The 21188-nt window shown below is 43.3% G+C and overlaps 1 protein-coding gene across 1 annotated transcript; it reads left to right on the top strand.

Annotated features, from left to right (window-relative positions):
- Positions 1-30: 30 nt before the first annotated feature.
- NDUFS3 (NADH:ubiquinone oxidoreductase core subunit S3) lies at positions 31-13852 on the top strand. Its single transcript, XM_054972071.1, has 7 exons — positions 31-150; positions 1287-1352; positions 4060-4157; positions 4445-4594; positions 7546-7671; positions 11353-11472; positions 13595-13852. The coding sequence occupies exons 1-7, from the start codon at positions 108-110 to the stop codon at positions 13760-13762; spliced, it is 771 nt and encodes a 256-aa protein (XP_054828046.1). The 5' UTR covers positions 31-107; the 3' UTR covers positions 13763-13852.
- The last annotated feature ends 7336 nt before the right edge of the window (positions 13853-21188 follow it).

Below are 21188 nucleotides of genomic sequence, written 5' to 3'. Positions count from 1 at the left end.
CGCCGAGCCAATAGGGGAGACAGCTCAACGGGGCGCATGCGTGTTAAGGTGTTCGGTGGCGTCCTTGTGAGACTCACGGTTAGGGCTTGGTATCTTGAGTGTTCAGCATGCTGGCGGCTGCGTTGGGTTTGGCCCGCAGTAGGCTGAAAGGTAAGCCTGCAGATGGGCCGCTTCTGTTGCACGGAGTAGTTTGTCCGCTGGGGGTGTGGTTGTATCAGTCAGCGCTACTTGGTGTTTTCTTCGAAGGTCAGGTCGTTTCTTCGCTGGTCTGGCACTGCGGGAACTGTAGTTCTGTGAGGGAAGACGAATGCCTTTAACGGAGTTCTCAACAACTTCAAAAACTACAGTCTCCAGGATTCTTTGCGAGAATCCCTCATACTTGAACAAAACGGATAATGTGGTTGTGTTCTTAATTCTTTGGGTAGCATTTCCTGGCGTGTTGATCTCCCGCCTCCGTTTTGGCATTTGTCTGTCATCCCCAGGTTTTCTACCAATTAGTCCCCAGACTGCTGATCCTAAGTATATGCGCAAAAGGCAGTGTGACAGTCTGGTTCCTTCATACATGTCTGATAATGAGATTATGATTTTTTTCCATCCACTTTTTTAAAGTATTTGCTTGTGTTGGTTTATAATCCCTTATCCAGTGTTCTTTTCTTTAGAGGGAGCTACTTGATATGTTGAAATAGATTCTGCATGGATCCACAGGGAAATTAATTTGAAATCTATGTATGAAGTCATAGAGTTATGATCCATGCAGAAGTTTTAAGAATTATTTTGTATGGGGAATCTGTGATGTGAAGGTGTGAATTCAAACAAATGTTTCAAAGGGACCTTTGCATACTAGTGTTCCGGCTGCTTAGTGCTTCCCACACACAGAAAATTGTAGGGTGGCAAGTGACACTGTGGATCATCAGCTTTGACAGTGAATGAAGAACATCTTGGCTATAGTCTTCCTTGTGGGCAGCTTAAATACCATTGTCTTCAGTGGCATCTGTTCTGAAGCATCTGTGTGAAGTGGCTATTTAGCCTAGAACTGTTCCAGTTGGAACTACAGTGAAATCCTTTCATGTTTACTCAGCAGGACCATTGGGCTACTTTGGGTTTATTTGCAGGTAAGTGTTCAAAGGATTGCAAGCTTTGTTATGCAAGTTACCTCTTTCTTTCTCTTATATCTTTGTTTCTGATTGTTGTGTGTTTATGGTATTATTGTGAAGATGAGAAGCTTTCTCAGATGATAAGTATGTCTATAAAATATAAGTAAGGTTATAACTTTCTTTTTTAAATAGTCGCTGGGCGCCCTGCAATGCTACTGCAAACTCAGTTTGAAAGAAAATCTACAACTGAGACTCAGCGTAAGTGTGATTTGATTAAATTTGTTCTGTTCTTTTTACAGTACAGGAATAATAGCTTTGTTAAATTTAGGCTCCACTTTGTCTAGAACTTGGACTTTGTAAGTCTGTGCTCAGATTTTGATATTTAAGAGAATGGGTGTAAAATATTCCACTTCATTGTTAACTGTTAATAATAACATTCAGTTTATATACCGCCCTTCAGGACAACTTGATGCCCACTCAAAGCAGTTTACAAAGTGTGTTATCTTCATGACAATCACCCTCTGGGGTGGGTGGGGCTGATAGAGCTCTGGAAGAGCTGTAACTGACCAAAGGTCACCCAGCTGGCTTCAAGCGGAGGAGTGAGGAATCAAACCCGGTTCTTCAGATTAGAGTCCTGCCACTCTTAACCACTACACCAAACTGGCTCAACACAAGATAACCTTGACATGGCAAATCTGGCTACCTGGATCTGGATCACAGTAACGTTGAGACTAGACTACTGTAAAGTACTCTTCTTAGGTCTCCCCTCAAAGTCAACTCTAGAGACTCCAGTTGGTGCATAATGTTGCAGTTCTGTTATCATCAGAAGCTAGGTGGAGCAAGCATATTACCCCCATTCTGCAGTCACTCCATTGGCTACCTATCAGTTCCTGAGCTCAAATCAAGATATTGGCTGTCAAGTACAAAGCTTATCATGGATATATTCCATTATATCTGCAGAACTGCCTCTTCCTATGTTTTGCCATGATAGCTTAGCTCATCTGAGTTGCCATCAAAACTCACATGTGCATCCTGTGTCATGCCCCCCATCCTATGGAACAGCCTGATAAGGTTAGAATGATTCCCGCCCTCCTAGCGTTCTGCAAACTATGCAAAACTGAATTATTCAGAAGGGCTATTTTACATAGGTGATCAGTACTGTACATTAACGAAATGGATCAGAAGGATGCTTTGATAAAGGAACAGAAACTGTGGACTTATTCTCCTTTGTATTGGACTGTATTGTCTGTTGCTCTATATATGTTCATAATTTCTGAATCATTTAACGTCATGATTAAATATATATGCTTTGCTTATGCTTTGATTGATTCAGCTTTGTTTCAGATTTCTATAATCTAAACCCTATTGTATTGTTTATTGGATGTCCCATTTTGTTGATCATATTGATTTATGTCTGCTTTGCATCTCAGTGAGAAAAGTGGACTATAAATAACGTAAATAAAATAAACATCTAGCAGTGCCCTGTTTTTAAGACTGTAGTCATTAAGTTTTACATTAAACGTTTTCTAGACTTAACTGTATATCAGCAGTCAGGTACATGATACTCTACTGTAGACCTTGGCTGTTTATATTTCCAATACTGACATACTGCTGCTCCAATATAGTCAAAGAGCATAGCAGAAAAACTAATATAATATGTATGTTTTCTCCAAGCATAGCCTCAGTTATTTTTGATATTTCTTTTCATTGTGAATAATATCCCATTGTAAATACGTTTACTTGAAATTAAGTCCAACTGAATATGAAGTGGCATGTTATGATTTCCACCATATTATCTTGTGACAATCTAAATATCTCTAATACTTTGTCCATATTTTTTCCCACCATCAGTAGTGTTTGGCTTTTGCTGAAAGATTCTGTTAAAAATTTGGGAGTCTTGCTGGATTCTGGTGTCCATGATAATGAAAAATGCTTTTTTCTAGCTCCATCTAGTTTGGATGTCGGCTTCCTATTTGTAGATTCCTGATATGGCTGCACTGATCTAGGCTTCAGTAACACATTGTATGTCAGGCTGCCTATGAAGAGAATCCTGAAGTTGCAGGTGTTGCAAAATCTGAAAGCCTGTTTATTAGCCAGTCGGACAATGTTTCTGCTATACTGAGCTCACTTCACTGGCTGACAATTAGTTTTGGGGTCTAATTCAAAGTGTCTTTAAAGCCTTTTATGATCTTGGGCCCCACATACTTGAAGGACCACTTCTTCCTTCATGTTTCGGTGCAGTAGCTGAGTTCTTCCTAGCATGGTCTACAATTGGTGCCCTCATTGGCTAAGACACATTCTGTCACAGTCCAGTCTTAGGCTCTTTCATTGGCTCTTTCAATGCTCTGTGCTTCTAGAACAGGCTCCTGGAAGAGGTCAGATGGGCTACTCTCTTCTGGGCTTTTCAGCAAGGCTGAAAAACAAAGTTATCCCAGAGAGTTTCATGGCAGCCTGAGTCTGATGGGTGTAAGGTGTTTTAGTTTGGTTTCTAATACATTTTTATATTTGTTGGTTTAATATTAATTATTTTATCAAAATGTTTTTATCCACCTTGGGTCCTGTGATGCCTAGAAAAAAGCACTTATATAAGTATTTTAAATAAAAATATGACAAGCAGTTTACCACTTCTCTGATAGTATTGGTACAATTCTCCTTACATTGGGGCAGCTATTATAGGCAGTTAGCAGTCCATAACATTTTATACTTCCTATGGAATATTACCATTTAGTAAATGGTCATCTGTATTTATCCTAAATTTGGTTCTACGAGGTTGCTAGACATTGATATGTGGTTGAAACACTGAAACTGTTGTGGTTGTTTTCGTAGCTTTTGAGCTATTCATATCCTCTTGGAGTTTGTGCCATATCAAAATACTACTTTTCCTGACTGTTTTGAGCTTGCTGTGGCTGTGACCTGATGCAGTTCTTTCTGTATCATATCACAAAATTGGTATCTTTCTTTTCAGCCACTGTTAGACCGAAGGACGAAGTAACACAAAAGCAGCTGTATGCCTTTGGAGAATATGTGGCTGAGATTCTGCCCAAGTACGTTCAGCAAGCCCAAGTAGGTACCGTTGTGGTGGGTTGGTAGTGGTATGATCCTTTTTTTTTTTTTAAGATATGTGTGAGGAAGAGCTGGAAATAAAATTTTTAAAGCTAACTGAAAGTTCCTTGGTTTGCCATTCTGCAGCCTAATGTTTATTTGCTTAAACTTTTTGTAATCTTGAAGACATTGATTTGGAAACAGTTCTGATGATTTGAGTAGGGCTTACTTCCAAGTAAATGTATGTAAGATTACATCTTTTGAGGCAATGGATCTGTTCAACATATTACTTTTTCTCTCTCTACCAGGTAACATGTTTCAATGAGCTGGAAATCTTAATTCATCCAGATGGTATCATTCCAGTTCTGACCTTTCTAAAAGACCACATGAATGCCCAGTTCAAATCTTTAGCTGATCTGACAGCAGTTGATGTCCCAACCCGTCCAAACCGCTTTGAGGTAAGAGCCGCTATGAAGAGGATTCTAAAATGCAAAGTCTTCTAGAGGAAAGAAACCCCCAGAGCCTCATGCTTACTGATCACTAGCTTACCAGTCCTGGATGACCATATCTCTATGCTGATGTTACAGACATACTTTTGCAGCTTTATGTAGTGATTGAATATTGTGTTTAAACATTACCCGTTGTGTGAGGTCAGTGACATTTGTCTTGAGGAAGCTTTGTTGCTTGAACTACTGAAAAAAGATGCTTAGGGAATCGCCATTCACTTTTTCAAAAAGTATTTTAAGGAGCTAAAAGAGATTATTTCTCAGTCATTAATCTGATAACTATGCAGTCTGTGTTCTGCTACCCCAAGCCTCTTTATAAATTAAATCTTCTACAAGCTGGGGCTCCAGGAGCAATTATATGAAACTTCTCTTACCCGGAATGCTCACCCCTATAAACTACACAATTAGCTCTCTTGGGACTGAGCAGGGCAAATTTCCCCATTTTCTTTTGTCCTTCCCCTCTCATTCCAGCTCACTCTTGTTCATTTTCCGCTATTGATGTTCCGAGGGCAGTAAGCAGGCTCAGTCCTCATTAGATTGGGTATTTTTATGGCAGGAGGTGGAGGTAGGAGGATATTCTTTTTTATGAATACCTATTATCTAATTAATATCTCAGACTTCGAGAATCTCCAGTCATTTAATGTTGCTACCTTTGTAATAGGCACAAATCCATGGAATTTGCTATTAGAAAAAATAAGTGGGGCATCTCATTTTCCCCTCCCCTACTGGTTCCTCTTTCCCTTACCCGAAAGACCCTATAGCCCTTCCCCCTTTCCAGATTCCTTCTCTCCTCACCCACCAACCAGGCTACCTTTATCAGTCCCTGTGTTGCGATTGCATCTTCTCCCTGAAAAATATCTAGGTGGTGCTGGCTGTTGGATGGGCCCAGGTGTGCAGTGGGGAACATGCAAGGACTTGTGGGGGCACCTCACTTTTTCCTGTATCTCTCCCCCCCCCCAGTTCTTTACCTCCTCCTGCCAACCTCCATATTCTCACCTATCTCTGCTTTCTTCTGTCTCACCCACCAATCAAACCTACCTTTCATCTTCAGCTATATTTATTGTTTATTTACTTTATTAGTACCCTGCGTTTCTCCACAATGGAGACTCAAAGCAGCTTATATCAGTCTTCTCTCCTCCATTTTATCCTCACAACTACCCTGTGAGGTAGATTACTTTGGGTGTGTGTGAATGGCCCATGGTCACCCAGTCATCTTCCATGGCAGAGTGGAGATTCAGGCTTGAGGCTTCCAGATCCAAGTCTGAAACTTTAACCACTATATCACACTACCTTTCATGGGGTGGCTGCTGTTGAACAGTAGCAAACAGCCAGGCCTTGGTGAGTCATGTAAGTAATGTAGTATCAAGTTTTTCAGTGGCTGCTGCCAGGCTTGGTCCCAGTAAATCCTTCCTCAGAGGCCAAAACAGCCCTGGAAAATGCTCTGTCCCCTCCCACTGCCTTTTACTGACAGAAGAAACTAAAGCTGGCAATACTGTTGTGGTTGCCTAGCAATGGCCACTGAATGCATTTGTTTCTACAAGCACTGATTCTATTTGGTGGAGGTATACTTTTTGATTGTGATGTCAGTGCCAGTATGTTGTAAAGGACAGAGAGTCAGACTTGGATTTGGGAGGCTCAAGTTTGAATCTCCATTCTGCCATGGATGCATGCTAGTCATGCACAGCCTAATCTATCTCACAGGGTTGTTGTGTGGATAAATGGAGAAGAAGAAAATGATCTAAGCTGCTTTAGAGGCTTTCAGGAAAGGGAGAAGAAATAGTGGGAGGGGGGAAATGAGATACTCTTCACAAGTTTTTACAGGCCCCCCAGTTGTTATATATGAATTCAAACATTTTTCAAGCTTTTATTTTTGAGTTACTGTTGGTCCTGAAGTTTCACACCAGAAATGTGTTGAGCTCACAACAATAAACTGTTTTCTTGGTATCAGTTACGGGTTGCTCTTTTCTCAATTTTTCCTCTGCATTGGGGTCATGGTCCTCCACTTCCCCTCCTCCTTGTTAAGCCAAAAAATCCAGCTTTGAAGTTTGCTTATCACATATCTTCAAAGCAGTGTGACAGAAATTCAAGGAACAGATTTGGTGGTTGCTTCAGAATCATGCCAGAGGAGCTTTCCTGCTGCTGATTTATCTATTCGGAAAGTCTTATCTTAGGAAGATGCATTTTATTGGTAAGGTTTAGGAATTATGCTTGATTGATTTATTTCATTTATGGTCAACGACTATTAAGAATCATTAATACATAGTTCCAGTATTCCCACAGAAACAAGGAACACATTAATTTTCTGAAATATAAAATATAATAAATAGATCATAAGATTTAAAATACACATTAAAAATGTTAAAATCGTTAATATCATACTAAAAGGAGGCAGAATAATGTACAGCCTTATTGCTTCCTGCGAAAATTTATCACATAAACACAAAACTTGGCTATATAGTTGAGTTTTCATCAATCAAATCAATCAAATATCTGAATTTTGCTTATGACACATTTTGAAACTGTTTCGCTATCCAAGAGGCTTGGATGAGATGAAGTGTTTCTGTGGGTGGAAGAATTTCTGCCTGTGGAGTGTAACTTTCTTGCCTCTCCCTGCAATCCAGATCGCCCCAGTGCTGTTCCTGGGAGTTTCTTGTCTTCTAGGAGCAACATGTGGGGGAGCATTTTTGGCTGCAGTGGGTAGGGGGTGACAAGAAAATTGTACTCTGCAGGCAGAAATCCTTCTGCCAACAAAAATGTTCTGCTAGATTCAAGCCACTGTGTCCCATTGAATCTTTTAAAAAGTGGCCATACTGCAATTGTATTCGGAAACATTACAATTTTATCCTGTAATAGAATAATTTTTTTACTATGTAACATCACTGCTTCTTAACTTTCTCTCTCAGCTGGTTTACAATCTTCTATCCCTGCGTTTCAACTCCCGGATTCGTATAAAAACATACACTGATGAACTGACACCTGTTGATTCAGCAGTCCCAGTGTATCAAGCAGCAAACTGGTATGAAAGAGAGGTGAGCGCTAACGTCATTAATGTTTAGGAAGAGGAGCCAGAGCTGGTTTCCGTTCCAGAGAGGAAGGAAGAACACATAATTGTAATTCAGGATATGAAAAGCACTGGGGCTGTCATAGAGATGGTAATAGTGTTTGCAAGGTTTTCTGTATACAAACAACAATCCATATTTTACTTTTACACATTTTATTGTATAAAGTGCTGTCAAGTCACAGCCAATGTACAGCGACATCTACTGGGATTTTCAAGACAAAAGACTTTAGAGGTGGTTTGCCACTGCCTGCCTCTGCATAGCGACCCTTGTCTTCCTTGGTGGTCTCCCATCCAAGAACTAACTAGGGCTGACCCTGCTTATCTTCTGTGATCTGGTGAGATCAGGCTAGTTTGGGCCATCCAGGTCAGAGCAATAGTTTTTATTAGGACCAATTAAAGTGACACAAAACAATGTACAAGCTTTTGAGCTCTCCAGAATTCTTCCTCAACTGAATATTACAATTTTTTAAAAAATAGCAGAGTGCAGGCCATTTCATGCCATGATTTTAACAGACTTTTATTACCAATATCCTTGTGCTGAATGCTGCCAGGCAAGTAGATATATATTGGTGGTGCCTTTAGAGCCATGTTGCACCCTAGTTTTTCTCAGCATGAAAAAATGAATGGTGTATCTCCATTTGAATTACAGAGGACAGCAATCTTTCTTGTATCTCTCTGACAACAAGCAAGATTCACAGGTCCCTTGTGGAGTGAGAGCAAAGGAATTACTTGATAGTCATAGTATTATCAGGTTTGGTGATAAATTTCAGGTGATGCGCAAGGTATAAAGTTAAATAAAGCCAAATTGGGTTGTTTTACCTCATGTTATGGATAGATTCCCATATGCACAGTTCCTTGCTAATTCATTCTCTTCCACTTGACACATTTATCTCTGCTGAGGAATTTATCCATAACACAAAGTTAAACTACCTCACTTGGCTTTATTTGACTTTACATCTTGTGCATCATCTGAAGTTTATCTCCAGAATTGTTGATATAATGACTTGCATGCTGTTTTGTGTCATTTAGGTTGGTTCTAGTAAAAGTTATTATATGAATTGTGGTTTGCTTTTTTATTTTGGACCAGCAACCTTTTTTTACATAGCCATTCCTTATTTACAGAGCTCGTTTTGTTCTTGTAGCTTTCTAGGAATTGGTTAGTGCTCATTTCTCCTCAGTTTTTAAGACTCGTGTATGATCTTGTTGGCAACGTATTTGAGAAATAATTTGTGTTCTTGGTTTCTGCCTTAGTTTCTCAGAATACTTCTTGTGTATTTGAAATATCTTCCATATTAATATAAATAAAAGCAATAACTTTGGTATGAACAGGAAGATTTCTGCTTCATGAGCAATTTGAGGCAAATGTAAGAAGTATATCCTGAAGACTAAAAGCAGACATGTCAAAATCTCAGACCCTGAGTTGCATGTTCAAAGTACTCTAGACCACTGCATATTTGGTTAAAACACCTGATTCTCTGAACATTCTGAAGGATAATAGACACAGTTGCCACATGCTTGTCTTGAAATTACTTTACTTGAGCTTTTCTGTAGAATATCCAAAATGCTTTGGACATTTGTGAGAGTCTAAAGGGGGCGCATAGGCATATTCCTCCCATACACAGCTGGCTACCCCTTTCCTTGCTGTTTATCCTGTTTGCCAGACCATAAACCTTACTTTTCTGAAGGGGGGTTGTCTGGCAGAGAGGGAGGGTTCTTTAAACAGAGTTTTCTTGCAAATTATTCATCCTGAAGTTCCACAACAGGACTTCCTGCCATCGAAATGAGGTTTCTCAGTCTCTTGAACTGAAACAAGGATTCTTCTAGTTGACTTGAAAACATATGTCAGGTTCTGCCATGGGCGCTGCCCTATGAGACGTTGGCATGCCTGACTTCAGTTTTAAAGGACCTTCAGGGAACATGCGGGATCCCTCTCTGTGGAAGGAGGAGGGGTATACCTCACCCTCATGCCCTCTCAGTCCATTTGCAGGTCCCTTCAACCTGCCATAGTCCCGGCTGCCTTCCACGACAGCTGTCCCCATCCAACTGCCAGTCTTACTCCTCTTCATCTTCTTTCCTGCACCTCCTCTCTGCTGCTCATTCATTCATTCATTCATTCATTCATTCTCTCTCTCTCTCTCTCTCTCTCTCTCTCTCTCTCTCTCTCTCTCTCTCTCTCTCTCTCCCTCTCCCCCTCCCCCTCCCTCCCTCCCTCCACCACACTCCTACACAACCCACCACACCCTGTGGGTGGATTCTCCTTATATCCTTTCCCCTATTTCCAGCTCCACCTGCCAGCCACGTCCCCCTCTGTACTCTAGCCCTGGACCTGGTTGTCTCAGGCAGCCACACCTGGGCTGCCCTGATCAGTCACGCCTGTGCTTTCGTAGCTGGCTGCCAAGCTTTCCCGGCTGAGTACCTCAGGTCGCCACACCTGGGGTTGCTTAGCTCCCAGCTTCTCCTGGTCCTGGCTAATCCTCTCTAGCTTGCCTGGAGGCTCGGGGGTGGTCCTGAGCTGCCTTTGCTGCTGCGTTTCCTCCACTGTCAGTAAGGTTGCTGGCTGGCTTGTTGGCTGACTGCCCCTGTACCTTCTCCCTCAGGTCTATTTCCCTCCTGACGGTCCTCCTCACTCTCCCTGCCCGGCCCCCTGGCCTCCCACCGGAGGGTGAGGCTAGCTGGCTTCCACCTGCCCTGCCTGACCCTCTGGAGCTTGGGAGCTGCTCTGCCCTCCTGTGGCTGGGGTGCCTTTTTCCCCTCTTCTATTGTTGGTCCTCACTGGCCCTGGGTGTCAGTTGGAGTGGCTGGGTAGTTGTCCCCCAACTGTCTCCAGTCCCCATCCCCTCTTTCTGGTAAGTCCAGGGGCTGAGCTTCAGATTCTGGACAACATAGATTCATAGGTTCATCTTTATGGTGAAGAAACTTCTTTCTTCCAAATGAGTGTCCTTCAACTTAAGTGGTTCTTCTGTTGGAAGAAGGCTTTAACTTTTGCTCAGTGGAGTGGCAGTATAGTGGTTGGATCATCTGTGTTTCTAAATAACTTCATTCTATGCTGGAAGTGACAGAATTATCCCATTTTTTCAAGGGTTCAAGGTACTGCCCTCCACCTTTTATCCTTGTAACAACTCAGTGAAGTAGGGTGAGAGAGTGTCTGATGCAAAGTCACCAACTGAACTTTATGGCAAAGTGGGGACTTAATCCCAGATCTTCCTTAGTCTTCCAGTCTAACCACTACTCTGATTCTTAACCCCAATCTTATCTCTCTAGACCCTTGATGATAGTAGAAAAACCTAATTTGCTCATTATTTGGACACTTGACCTATTGTTGTTCTGGCTGGGAACTTCCTTATAGGAAAAACTGGGGTGGGGGTGAGGGTGCTATCTGCATTTTTAGAAGAATGATGGCTAGGACTACTTCAGGATAGACTTTCAGCCAAGTGAACAAGGCATTCTAAATATCTAACATTTGTTGAGTCCCCTTGTTGTCTAGCATGTCAGTTGCCTCTTCTTCCTCCACCTACCAAAGAGTGATTGATGTATCATATCGGGGATGTCAGTAGCCGTATTGTAGAAATCCTAATGAACTTCTCACTCATTAAAGATGGTCTTTTTAAAATGTCGTAACTTTCTACCTTTCTGATTGCCACACCTCTAGATCTGGGATATGTTTGGAGTATTCTTTGCTAACCACCCTGACCTGAGACGAATCCTTACAGACTATGGTTTTGAGGGCCACCCTTTCCGAAAAGACTTCCCTCTTTCTGGATTTGTGGAGGTAGGAATGCTTGTAAAAGCTGGATAGGGTTATTTAGTCCCTTTATACTGTAAATTCATATCCAAATTATGATTATGAAAAGCAATAATATTTCTGTATTAGAATATATCTTGCTTTTCCTCACGGCTCAAGATGGCTTTGTGTATAACATTGTGGGGGGTTATCTTATGTTTGGTGTCTTCTTCCTTTTGGTTCAGTACAGTAGCTTTGCATAGTAGCTATAACATGATAGTACCTATAACATGACTGTTATGAACTTGGTGCATGCATTTTTCAGAGCCAAAATGAGATGGCTTGACTCAATAAAAGAAGCCCCATCCACCAGTTTGTAGGATGTGAGCAAGTCTGTTAATGGTAGGACATTTTGGAGGTCATAAAGACATCTGGAAGACCGAACAAAAGCGAACCTACTAGACTTCTCATCAAGTAAGAAGATTGTTTATGACTTTACGAGGGCTAACCAGCTTGATAAGGAGGGGATTTATTAACCTCTGGCGAGATGGCTGCTTTTACGAATGCTGGGAGGTGGGAGCTAGAGATGGAAGAGTGATTGCAAAAAAGAGTCTCCCAGTAGGGAGCTGGAAAGCAATAAATTTCTGGAACTATAAACATAAGAGCGGAGCTTTCTGCCACTTTGACGAGAGTCTTGTCAGAACATCTACAAGTAACTTTAATGTGGCTTTTCTGGAAGAAATATTTCCTAAGCTGTTGGGCCAGTTATTAAGTAAAGCAGATGAGATACTTGGATTGGATATGGACAAAGACATCGTGAAAGATACTAAATCAGAAGAAAATTTCAAAGGGACAGACTTATCTGAAAGAAAATTAGAGCGGAATGATGAAAAGCTCAGTCTACAAAATGGAGAAATATACTAGTCCTTCTTTGTGAAAATACAAGGCACAAAGAAGAAAGGGGAGGAGCAACAAAGCAGAGCTGTGGGGAAGAAACCCAGCGTACCGTTTCTGAATGAAGAAAAAAATATGCAATGTATATTAAAAAAGAAAATAAAACAGAGAGCCCACAGCATGTTTACTGACCCCTTCCAGAATTGGCTAGAAGATAAGAAAAGTCACCTTTGGCTGAGCACTGGAAAGGAGGACTTGTTCTATCACGTTAGAGGAATTAAGAAGAAGAAAATGAGAATGAAATTCAGATTATGATCCAGTAGTACAAGCTTAATACAATGTCCTATATGTATTTTTCTTTCTAACTTGTTATACTCTTTGTGCTCTGAAGGGATTAGAGAGTGGGGGATTGATGGGTCTTTAGAGCGTTCTGTCTTCACTATTATTTTTTGGAAAGAGAGAAAGAAGGAGAAATATAATGACATTCAGATTATGATCCAGGGCTTGTTGCCTCTCTATGCTTAATGATGTTTAACATAGACTTATTGGAAGTTTAGATGTTTTATAACATGTTAGATATTGTATATTCACTGCTAAAGGACTAGAGATAATGTGACAACTGGGTCTTTGGAGTCTTCTTCGATTATTCCTATTTCTTAGTTACTCTCCCTAGAGCATAAATTAGTGTTTAAGACAAAGTCCTTTATATACTTATTTGGGTTTTTTTTTTTATATACTTATTTGGTTTGTGTCTTAAGATGAAGTATACGTAACATATATAAAAGGGAAAAAATGTAAGAAATGAGATAAGAAATAGAGTAAGTGGATAAAAAAGCAAAGAAATAAAACAATGATTGGAGAGATTAAAAGGGAAGGTTGAAGGTATAAGGGGCGATAGCCGGGTTATGCAGTGGCTTTCTTAATTTATGGATTGATGGTTATACTGGGGGAAAAAAAATTTTCCTTCTTTTTGAAGCATTGATTACACAATGATTGTACACGAATCTGTTACTGAAATGGTTTTTCTTTTTGTTATCCCTTTCCCCATTATAAAAACCTAATAAAAATAATTTACAAAAAAAAAAGAGAACAAAATGGGAAGGTTGTGGGGGAGAAAGAGGGAATTGATACGAGTATAGACACAGTGACTATTATCAGAAAAACTAGTATTTATCAAGACCAAATCTGTAGGCTTGCCTAGATGAACTGAAAGATGAATTTAAAATCCCAGGGTTTTTTTTGCTATAAATGCAAATCTCGTTTACATTCATTTCAGGTGAGATATGATGATGAGGTGAAACGGGTGGTGGCAGAGCCTGTGGAGCTGGCTCAGGAGTTCCGCAAGTTTGATCTGAACAGTCCCTGGGAGACTTTCCCTGCCTATCGTCAGGCCCCGGAAACCCTGAAGATAGAAGCAGGAGAGAAGAAAGGAGAAGTCAAATAGCAGCAGGAAGGGTGGAAATGTTCCCCATGTTGCTGCCTTTCTCTTTGATCAATTGAAGTATTTATATCTAATAAATAAAACTTGGTGTGATTTGTCTGGTTTTTAACCATGCATAAGATGAATCTGAACTGATTCTTTTTCAGAGCAAACCCATAAATCTTTGACTTTAAAGAAGAGACTCAGAGTTCAAAGTAATTGATGTGCACAAGAGAGGAGCAGGGAAGGTAACAATGAATGAGTAAAAGAAAATGAACCATATAAGACTGATGGAATTGGCTTCTGTTTAGGAAATACAAAGGCCTCCAGGTAAATGTATAGAAAGGCGGTCCTGTGTTCTGTATTCCTTTACTGCTTGTAAAGATGGACTCTAAATAGCTCAAAGGCTGCTGCAGGAATAAGCCAAACTTTTCCAGTTCTGCAGTAGAACACCTAAAACTTTCCTGTTCTAGTGAGGGGTTTATCCTGGAATTACAGGAGACTCTAAGCGGCAGGAGGGTCATGGTTCTACATATGTACTAAACAGAGTTTCCAGTTCCTAGCTTTGCTGTGCATCATCTCAAGCAATGGGACTTTGGGGGTTGTGTTTGGATGTCCAAATACATGATAGCTGGCCAGGTAGCCCCTGTTGAGTGAGCACAGGCAGTACTAGGCCTTCCATGCCTGTGTGCTGGTGGAAAACCTTGGAAGTTATATCCTTGATACATGTTACACGAGTCCCCATTTGCAAACTTGTTTTTGCCATATGCTGAAACAAATGTTATCATTATGCACTATTTTTTTAACTCAATGAATGTGGTAATCAAGAAGACAGCTGCTTAAATGTGGACCAGAATCAGGGATTGTGGATTTGTGTTTGTAATCATCCATCTGTCATGAATAAACAATACTGAATTGGAGCTAGGCATGCTACAAAAATGACACAGTCCCTGGGCTGTAACATCGAGGATAGGATGAAAGAAGTTGACCTGGTAGTTGAAGAGTACTGCAGGAAATTGATTTAATTTGAAAAAAAATGGAAGACGTTTCTCTTCCTGCAGGTTTTGGCACAGAGATGTTTGTCTGTCTGTAGCAGTAGAAAAGAGCAAGAATCCAGTAGCACTTACAAGACTAACAAAATTCGTGGTAGAGTATGAGCTTTTGTGAGTCACAGCTAGAATGTGAGTCCATCTGTCCTTATATCTTGGAGCTTGGAGTGATTTCAGATGCCAAATGACAATAACTGGTAAATGACAATAGCAGGTGTGATTAGATAGAGTGGGGTATACAGAGGGGTAGTGGGCGTGGAGAAATCAGCCTAGGTCTCGATTCAATCCAGGTGGTTATATTGTTTTGAGCTTCGTTATCAGTTGCAATTCAGCAGTCTCTCTTTCTAATCTCCCTCTGAAATTCCTCTGCAGAATAACTGCTACTTTTAGGCCAGCAACAGAATGTTCTGGAAGGTTGAAATGTTTCCCCATTGGTTTTTGAATGTTGTGGTTTCTGATGTCAGACTTATGCCCATTGATTCTTTGATGAATGGACTGGCCAGTTTGTCCAGTGTAGAGGGTGGAAGGGCATTGCTGACACGTGATGACATAAATCACATTGGAGGATGAGCAAGAGTATGAATCTGAAAAGGTATGGCTGATGTTGAGTCCACTGGTGGTGTTGCTAGGATCTATATGAGAGCAAAGTTGGCATCTTGGTTTGTTGCAGGCCTTGGTACCAGTGTCCATGTTATTAAGTAGTTTATCATTGAGGGTGAGTAGTCGTTTTAGGTTAGCAGGTTATCTGTAAGCAAGAAAAGGTCAGCCCTCCAGTGCCTGTGTGAGGGAAGTGTCACAATCCAGCATGCATTGTAGGTCATAAAAAATGTGTTAAACTGGCTTGAATTGTGAGCTGTAGGTGACCACCAGTGGTGTTCTGTTGTTATTTTCTTTAGGATTGTCTTGTAGCAAGCTGTCCATGGGTGTCATTCTGGCCTTTCCAATCATCTTTCTCACCATGTCAGGAAGATACTGTAGTTGCAGAAGTGCCTGTTGCAGATCCTTCAAGTGAGTATCTCTGTCAGAGGAGTTGCAGCAGATGTGACTAGATCCAGTTGTTTAAGCTCAGCCATATTTAATTTGCATTGTTAAGTACTCTGGCAAGATTTAGTGAAGTTTTCTTTGCAACACCAGCAGTTCCTTCTGGGATTACTGGGTGAGCCATTACCTGTTGCTCCAAACCTGGGTGCATTGCTTGAGAGCGGCTTGATTGGACACATTCTTTTTTTGAATAGTCATCAGAAAATCAAGGAAAACAGAATGGCTATTTATTTTATTTATTTATTTCAAATTTCTATTCCGTCCTCCCTGTGAGCAGGCTCAGGGCGGATAACAACATATTAAAATACAATAAAAACAACATATTAAAATACAATAAAATCCATACACATTTAAAACAGGATGGTGGACAGCCTTCACAGGGAGGGTTAAGATTTTATACACCCCTTTTTTCAGGCCAGCGGAGGCTCAGCCTCAGCCATATGCCTGGCAGAACAACTCTGTCTTGCAGGCCCGGTGGAAGGATAGTAAGTCCTGCCAGGCCCTGATTTCAGCAGACAGAGCGTTCCACCAGGTGGGACCCAGGACCGAAAAGGCCCTGGCTCCAGTCGAGGCTAGGCAGGCCTCCTTGGGGCCAGGGACCAGCAACAGCTGTTTGTCCCCTGATCGGAGTGTCTTCTGGGAAATATATGGGGAGAGATGGTCCCATAGATATGCTGGTCCCAGTCCGCACAGGGCCCTATAGGTCAATACCAGAACCTTGACTCTAATCCGGTACTCCACTGGCAACCAATGCAAGTCGCGTAAGAACGTATGTGCCTTATTTGGCACTCTTTTTTTAGAGTAGATTTTTTATTAAGTTTTTTAAAAAAATCTTATTTGGCACTCTTGTACTAACACGCACCGCTGCATTTTGTACTAGCTGTAATCTCCAGGTCAGGATCAAGGGCAGCCCTGCGTAGAGCGAGTTACAGTAATCGAGCCTAGAGATGACCGTTGCTTGGATCACTGAACTTAAATCACAGGTTGACAGGTAAGGGACAAGTTGCCTGGTCTGCTGCAGATGGAAAAAAGAGGACCTGACAACCGCTGTAACCTGTGCCTCCATTTTCAGGGAGGCATCCAAGATCACCCCCAGGCTCTTAACCCTTGGAACTGGCACTAACAGTGCCCCATCGAGGGCTGGGAGCTAATCCCCCATGGCTCAAGTATAGGACCTCCATCTTCGCTGGGTTCAGTTTCAGCCGGCTCTGCTTCAACCAACCAGTCACGGCTGCAAAAGTATGTTCCAGGACATCTGGGGCTGAGCCAGGCCATCCATCCATCATCAGATGCAACTGGGTGTCATCTGCATATTGATGACACCCAAGTCCGAAACTTTGTACCCCCTGGGCAAGGGGGCACATATAGATGTTAAACAATAATGGGGAGAGTATTGCTCCCTGTGGGACCCCGCACACCAAAGTGTGGCGGGATGACAAAGTGCCACCCTCTGTCCCCGATCGTGGAGAAAAGAGACAAGCCACTGTAAGGCAGTCCCTTGTATCCCCACATCGGCGAGGTGTTGAGTCAGAAGATCATAATCGACTGTATCAAACGCTGTCGACAGATCCAATAATATCAGCAGTGCCGAGCCACCTTGATCCAGATGTCTACGAAGATCGTCTGTGAGGGCTACCAGCAACATCTCCATCCCATGTCCCGGACAGAACCTGGACTGGAAGGGGTCTAGGGCTGAGACATCCTCCAGGAAGCCCTGCAGCTGTTCCACCACCACCTGCTCAATCACCTTTCCCAGAAACTGGAGGTTCAAAACTGGGAGGTAATTGACCAGGTCGGTGCGGTCCAGCGATGGTTTCTTTAAAAGAGGCCTCACCACAGCTTCCTTTAATGGCCCAGGAAAAACCCCAGAGCCTAAGAATAGGTTAACAATGGCCTCCAGCGAGGACCACAGCCCCTCGGCATTGGCCTTTACCAGCCATGATGGGCATGGGTTCAAGGGACATGTGGTGGCCCTAACTGATCCCAGGGTCCTGTCAATCTCCTCCCCAAAGAGTGGGCTGAAATGATCAAATATTGGCCCCGAAGACAGCCAAGGGGTCTCTAGCTCATTCACTGAATCAACTGTGGCTGGCAAGTCGCGGCAGAGAGACAAGATTTTATCAGCAAAAAAGCTCCCAAAAGCCTCAGAGCTAATATTCGAATTCAAAATTTGAGGGCCTCCCTCTGGCAAGGAGACCAATGACCGAACCACATTAAACAATTTTGCCTGGCGTGGGCTAGCTGATGCGATGGAGGCTGCATAAAACTCTTATCTTCACAGCCTTCACCGCCACATCATAGGCTTTCATAAATGTCCTATAAGATGATCTTGCCTCTTTGTCCTGAGATCGTAGCCACACTCGCTCAAGCCATCTTAGCTCCTGCTTCTTCTGTCAGAGCTCTTCTGTATACCAGGGAGCCCGTCTTGCACGGGGGCAAAGGGGGTGATGGGGGGCAATTTTGTCAATAGCTTCGGAGAGCTGGCACTGCCAGTCCTCCACCAGCTCATCTAACAAACCGCCATGGAGCATTGGATCCTGCAAAGCATTCTGGAACCCAATCAGGTCCATAAGTCTCCGTGGGTGAGCATAATCAGCTCACCGCCCTTGCGAGGGGGTGTGGTATCCCCAGCCGAGCCCTCAGGACCAAGTAGTCTGACCATGGCACCGATTCTACCACTTCCAGATCCACATTAAACCCCATCTCAAAGATCAAATCTAGCTTGTGGCCTGCTTGATGTGTAGGGGTCGATACAAATTGGGAGAGTCCCTATGCTGCCATGGAAGACACCAGGTCTGCAGCCTGCACAGAGGAGGCATCATCGACATGGATGTTGAAGTCCCCCAGCACCATCAGTCTGGAATACTCCAAGGCCCACCCCACTACCACCTCTAGGAGGTGCAACAAGGTATCTGCGGGTGTGCTAGGTGGTCAGTACACCAGACAGATAGCCAAACTCTTCTCAGCACCCCACACCAGGCCTACACATTCAATGCCAGAGATCTCAGAGGCGGGGAGCGGCCTGAAGGAGAAAGACTCTCAGGCAAGGATTGCCACTCTTCCCCCCCGACCTCCTATTTGGGACTGGTGGAGGACCGAATATCCTGGCCGGGGGGGGGGGTCAGTTCTCCCAGGGCAACTGTTTCACCCTCCCTCACCCAGGTTTCTGTCATGCATACCAGGTCCACATCACTCACCGCAAAGAGATCTTGCAGCATTGTGGTCTTACTGTTTATGGACCTGGCATTGCACAACATCAGTGTCGAGGGAAGGTTCTTTTTCCTAGCTCCATCACCAGTGTTTCTCAGGATGGGACACAGGTTAGAAGGGCACTGAGCCATTCCATATCTCCATGCCCTTCTCAGCTGAGACCAGCTCCCACCGTCATACCTCCCACGTCCCCAGAGGACTGGGATCCCTGACCCCATGCCGGCCCTCCTCCCTATGTCCACCATCATCCAACTTACTCTCCTTTCCCCACAATGACAACAGATGAGCACAACCTTAATTCAAGCAACTGAGGCACTTCAAGATGTTCTTAAAGTACCTCAGGCACAGAGAAGGGCGGTGCTGAGAGGCTGGCTTCACTCTCATAGGCAGGCAGGTGGTTGCTCTTCTCCCTCCCTCCCTCTCTGGCAGCTCAGGCTCCTGGAGGCAACATTGTTAAAGTACCTCAGGCACAGAGAAGGGTGGGGCTGAGAGGCTGGCTTCTCTCTCACAGGCAAGGCAGGTGTTTGCTCTTCTCCCTCCCTCCCTCTCTGGCAGCTCAGGCTCCTGGAGGCAACGTTGTTAAAGTACCTCAGGCACAGAGAAGGGTGGGGCTGAGAGGCTGGCTTCTCTCTCACAGGCAAGGCAAGTGGTTGCTCTTCTCCCTGCCTCCCTCTCTGGCAGCTCAGGCTCCTGGAGGCAACGTTGTTAAAGTACCTCAGGCACAGAGAAGGGTGGGGCTGAGAGGCTGGCTTCTCTCTCACAGGCAAGGCAAGTGGTTGCTCTTCTCCCTCCCTCCCTCTCTGGCAGCTCAGGCTCCTGGAGGCAACGTTGTTAAAGTACCTCAGGCACAGAGAAGGGTGGGGCTGAGAGGCTGGCTTCTCTCTCACAGGCAAGGCAAGTGGTTGCTCTTCTCCCTGCCTCCCTCTCTGGCAGCTCAGGCTCCTGGAGGCAACGTTGTTAAAGTACCTCAGGCACAGAGAAGGGTGGGGCTGAGAGGCTGGCTTCTCTCTCACAGGCAAGGCAAGTGGTTGCTCTTCTCCCTGCCTCCCTCTCTGGCAGCTCAGGCTCCTGGAGGCAACGTTGTTAAAGTACCTCAGGCACAGAGAAGGGTGGGGCTGAGAGGCTGGCTTCTCTCTCACAGGCAAGGCAAGTGGTTGCTCTTCTCCCTCCCTCCCTCTCTGGCAGCTCAGGCTCCTGGAGGCAACGTTGTTAAAGTACCTCAGGCACAGAGAAGGGTGGGGCTGAGAGGCTGGCTTCTCTCTCACAGGCAAGGCAGGTGTTTGCTCTTCTCCCTCCCTCCCTCCCTCTCTGGCAGCTCAGGCTCCTGGAGGCAACGTTGTTAAAGTACCTCAGGCACAGAGAAGGGTGGGGCTGAGAGGCTGGCTTCTCTCTCACAGGCAAGGCAGGTGTTTGCTCTTCTCCCTCCCTCCCTCCCTCTCTGGCAGCTCAGGCTCCTGGAGGCAACGTTGTTAAAGTACCTCAGGCTTTCCATTGTTGAAATGGATCAGTTATAAAGTTAAAATTTTAAAATGTTAAATATAGAATGCTGAGTATAAGCAAGAAATGAGATGGAGAGAAGAAATAGTTTGCAATCATGCATTATGCCCTTTTATTTTTATTAATTTTTCATAACCGATCTTTATTTTGTTTATAGTTTTTTTCCAAGCGCTGTTTATCACTCTTTTGTTGTTTGTTCTTATTATTATGTGCATGGTTTTATTATTATGTATTAATATGTGCATGGTTTATTATTCTTATTCTTAATGTATTACTGTCAACTCTTTATATTTCTTTTTAAATAAAATAAATTAAAAATGGGGGCAGAGCCAAAAGGATGCAATAGCTAGCATCTAGATAGGGAGGTGGGCTTGGGCAGCCAGTGGGCTAAGAACCTAGGACTGTGTCTGTGTCCTCTGAGGTTGTCTAGTAACTTCAGGAGTGACAAGCATAATTACATTAGGGTTCTGCATCTTCAGCATTTGTGCAAAGGAAGAATGGAAGCATGTACTAACCTTCATTCTCCACTGTACCATAGCTGAGGGGTAAGTTGCATCAACTCCACTGGATAGAGTTATTAAATGGATAGTAGCCTTATCTTGTATTGACTCTGGCAAGCCCCTCAACAGTGGGAGCTGTGGAGTAAGGACTGA

Source organism: Eublepharis macularius, chromosome 2 (assembly GCF_028583425.1).
Source record: "Eublepharis macularius isolate TG4126 chromosome 2, MPM_Emac_v1.0, whole genome shotgun sequence".
Lineage (NCBI taxonomy): Eukaryota > Metazoa > Chordata > Lepidosauria > Squamata > Eublepharidae > Eublepharis > Eublepharis macularius.
The sequence above is the reverse complement of the archived record's forward strand: the minus strand, read 5'-3'. Positions and strand labels throughout refer to the sequence as shown.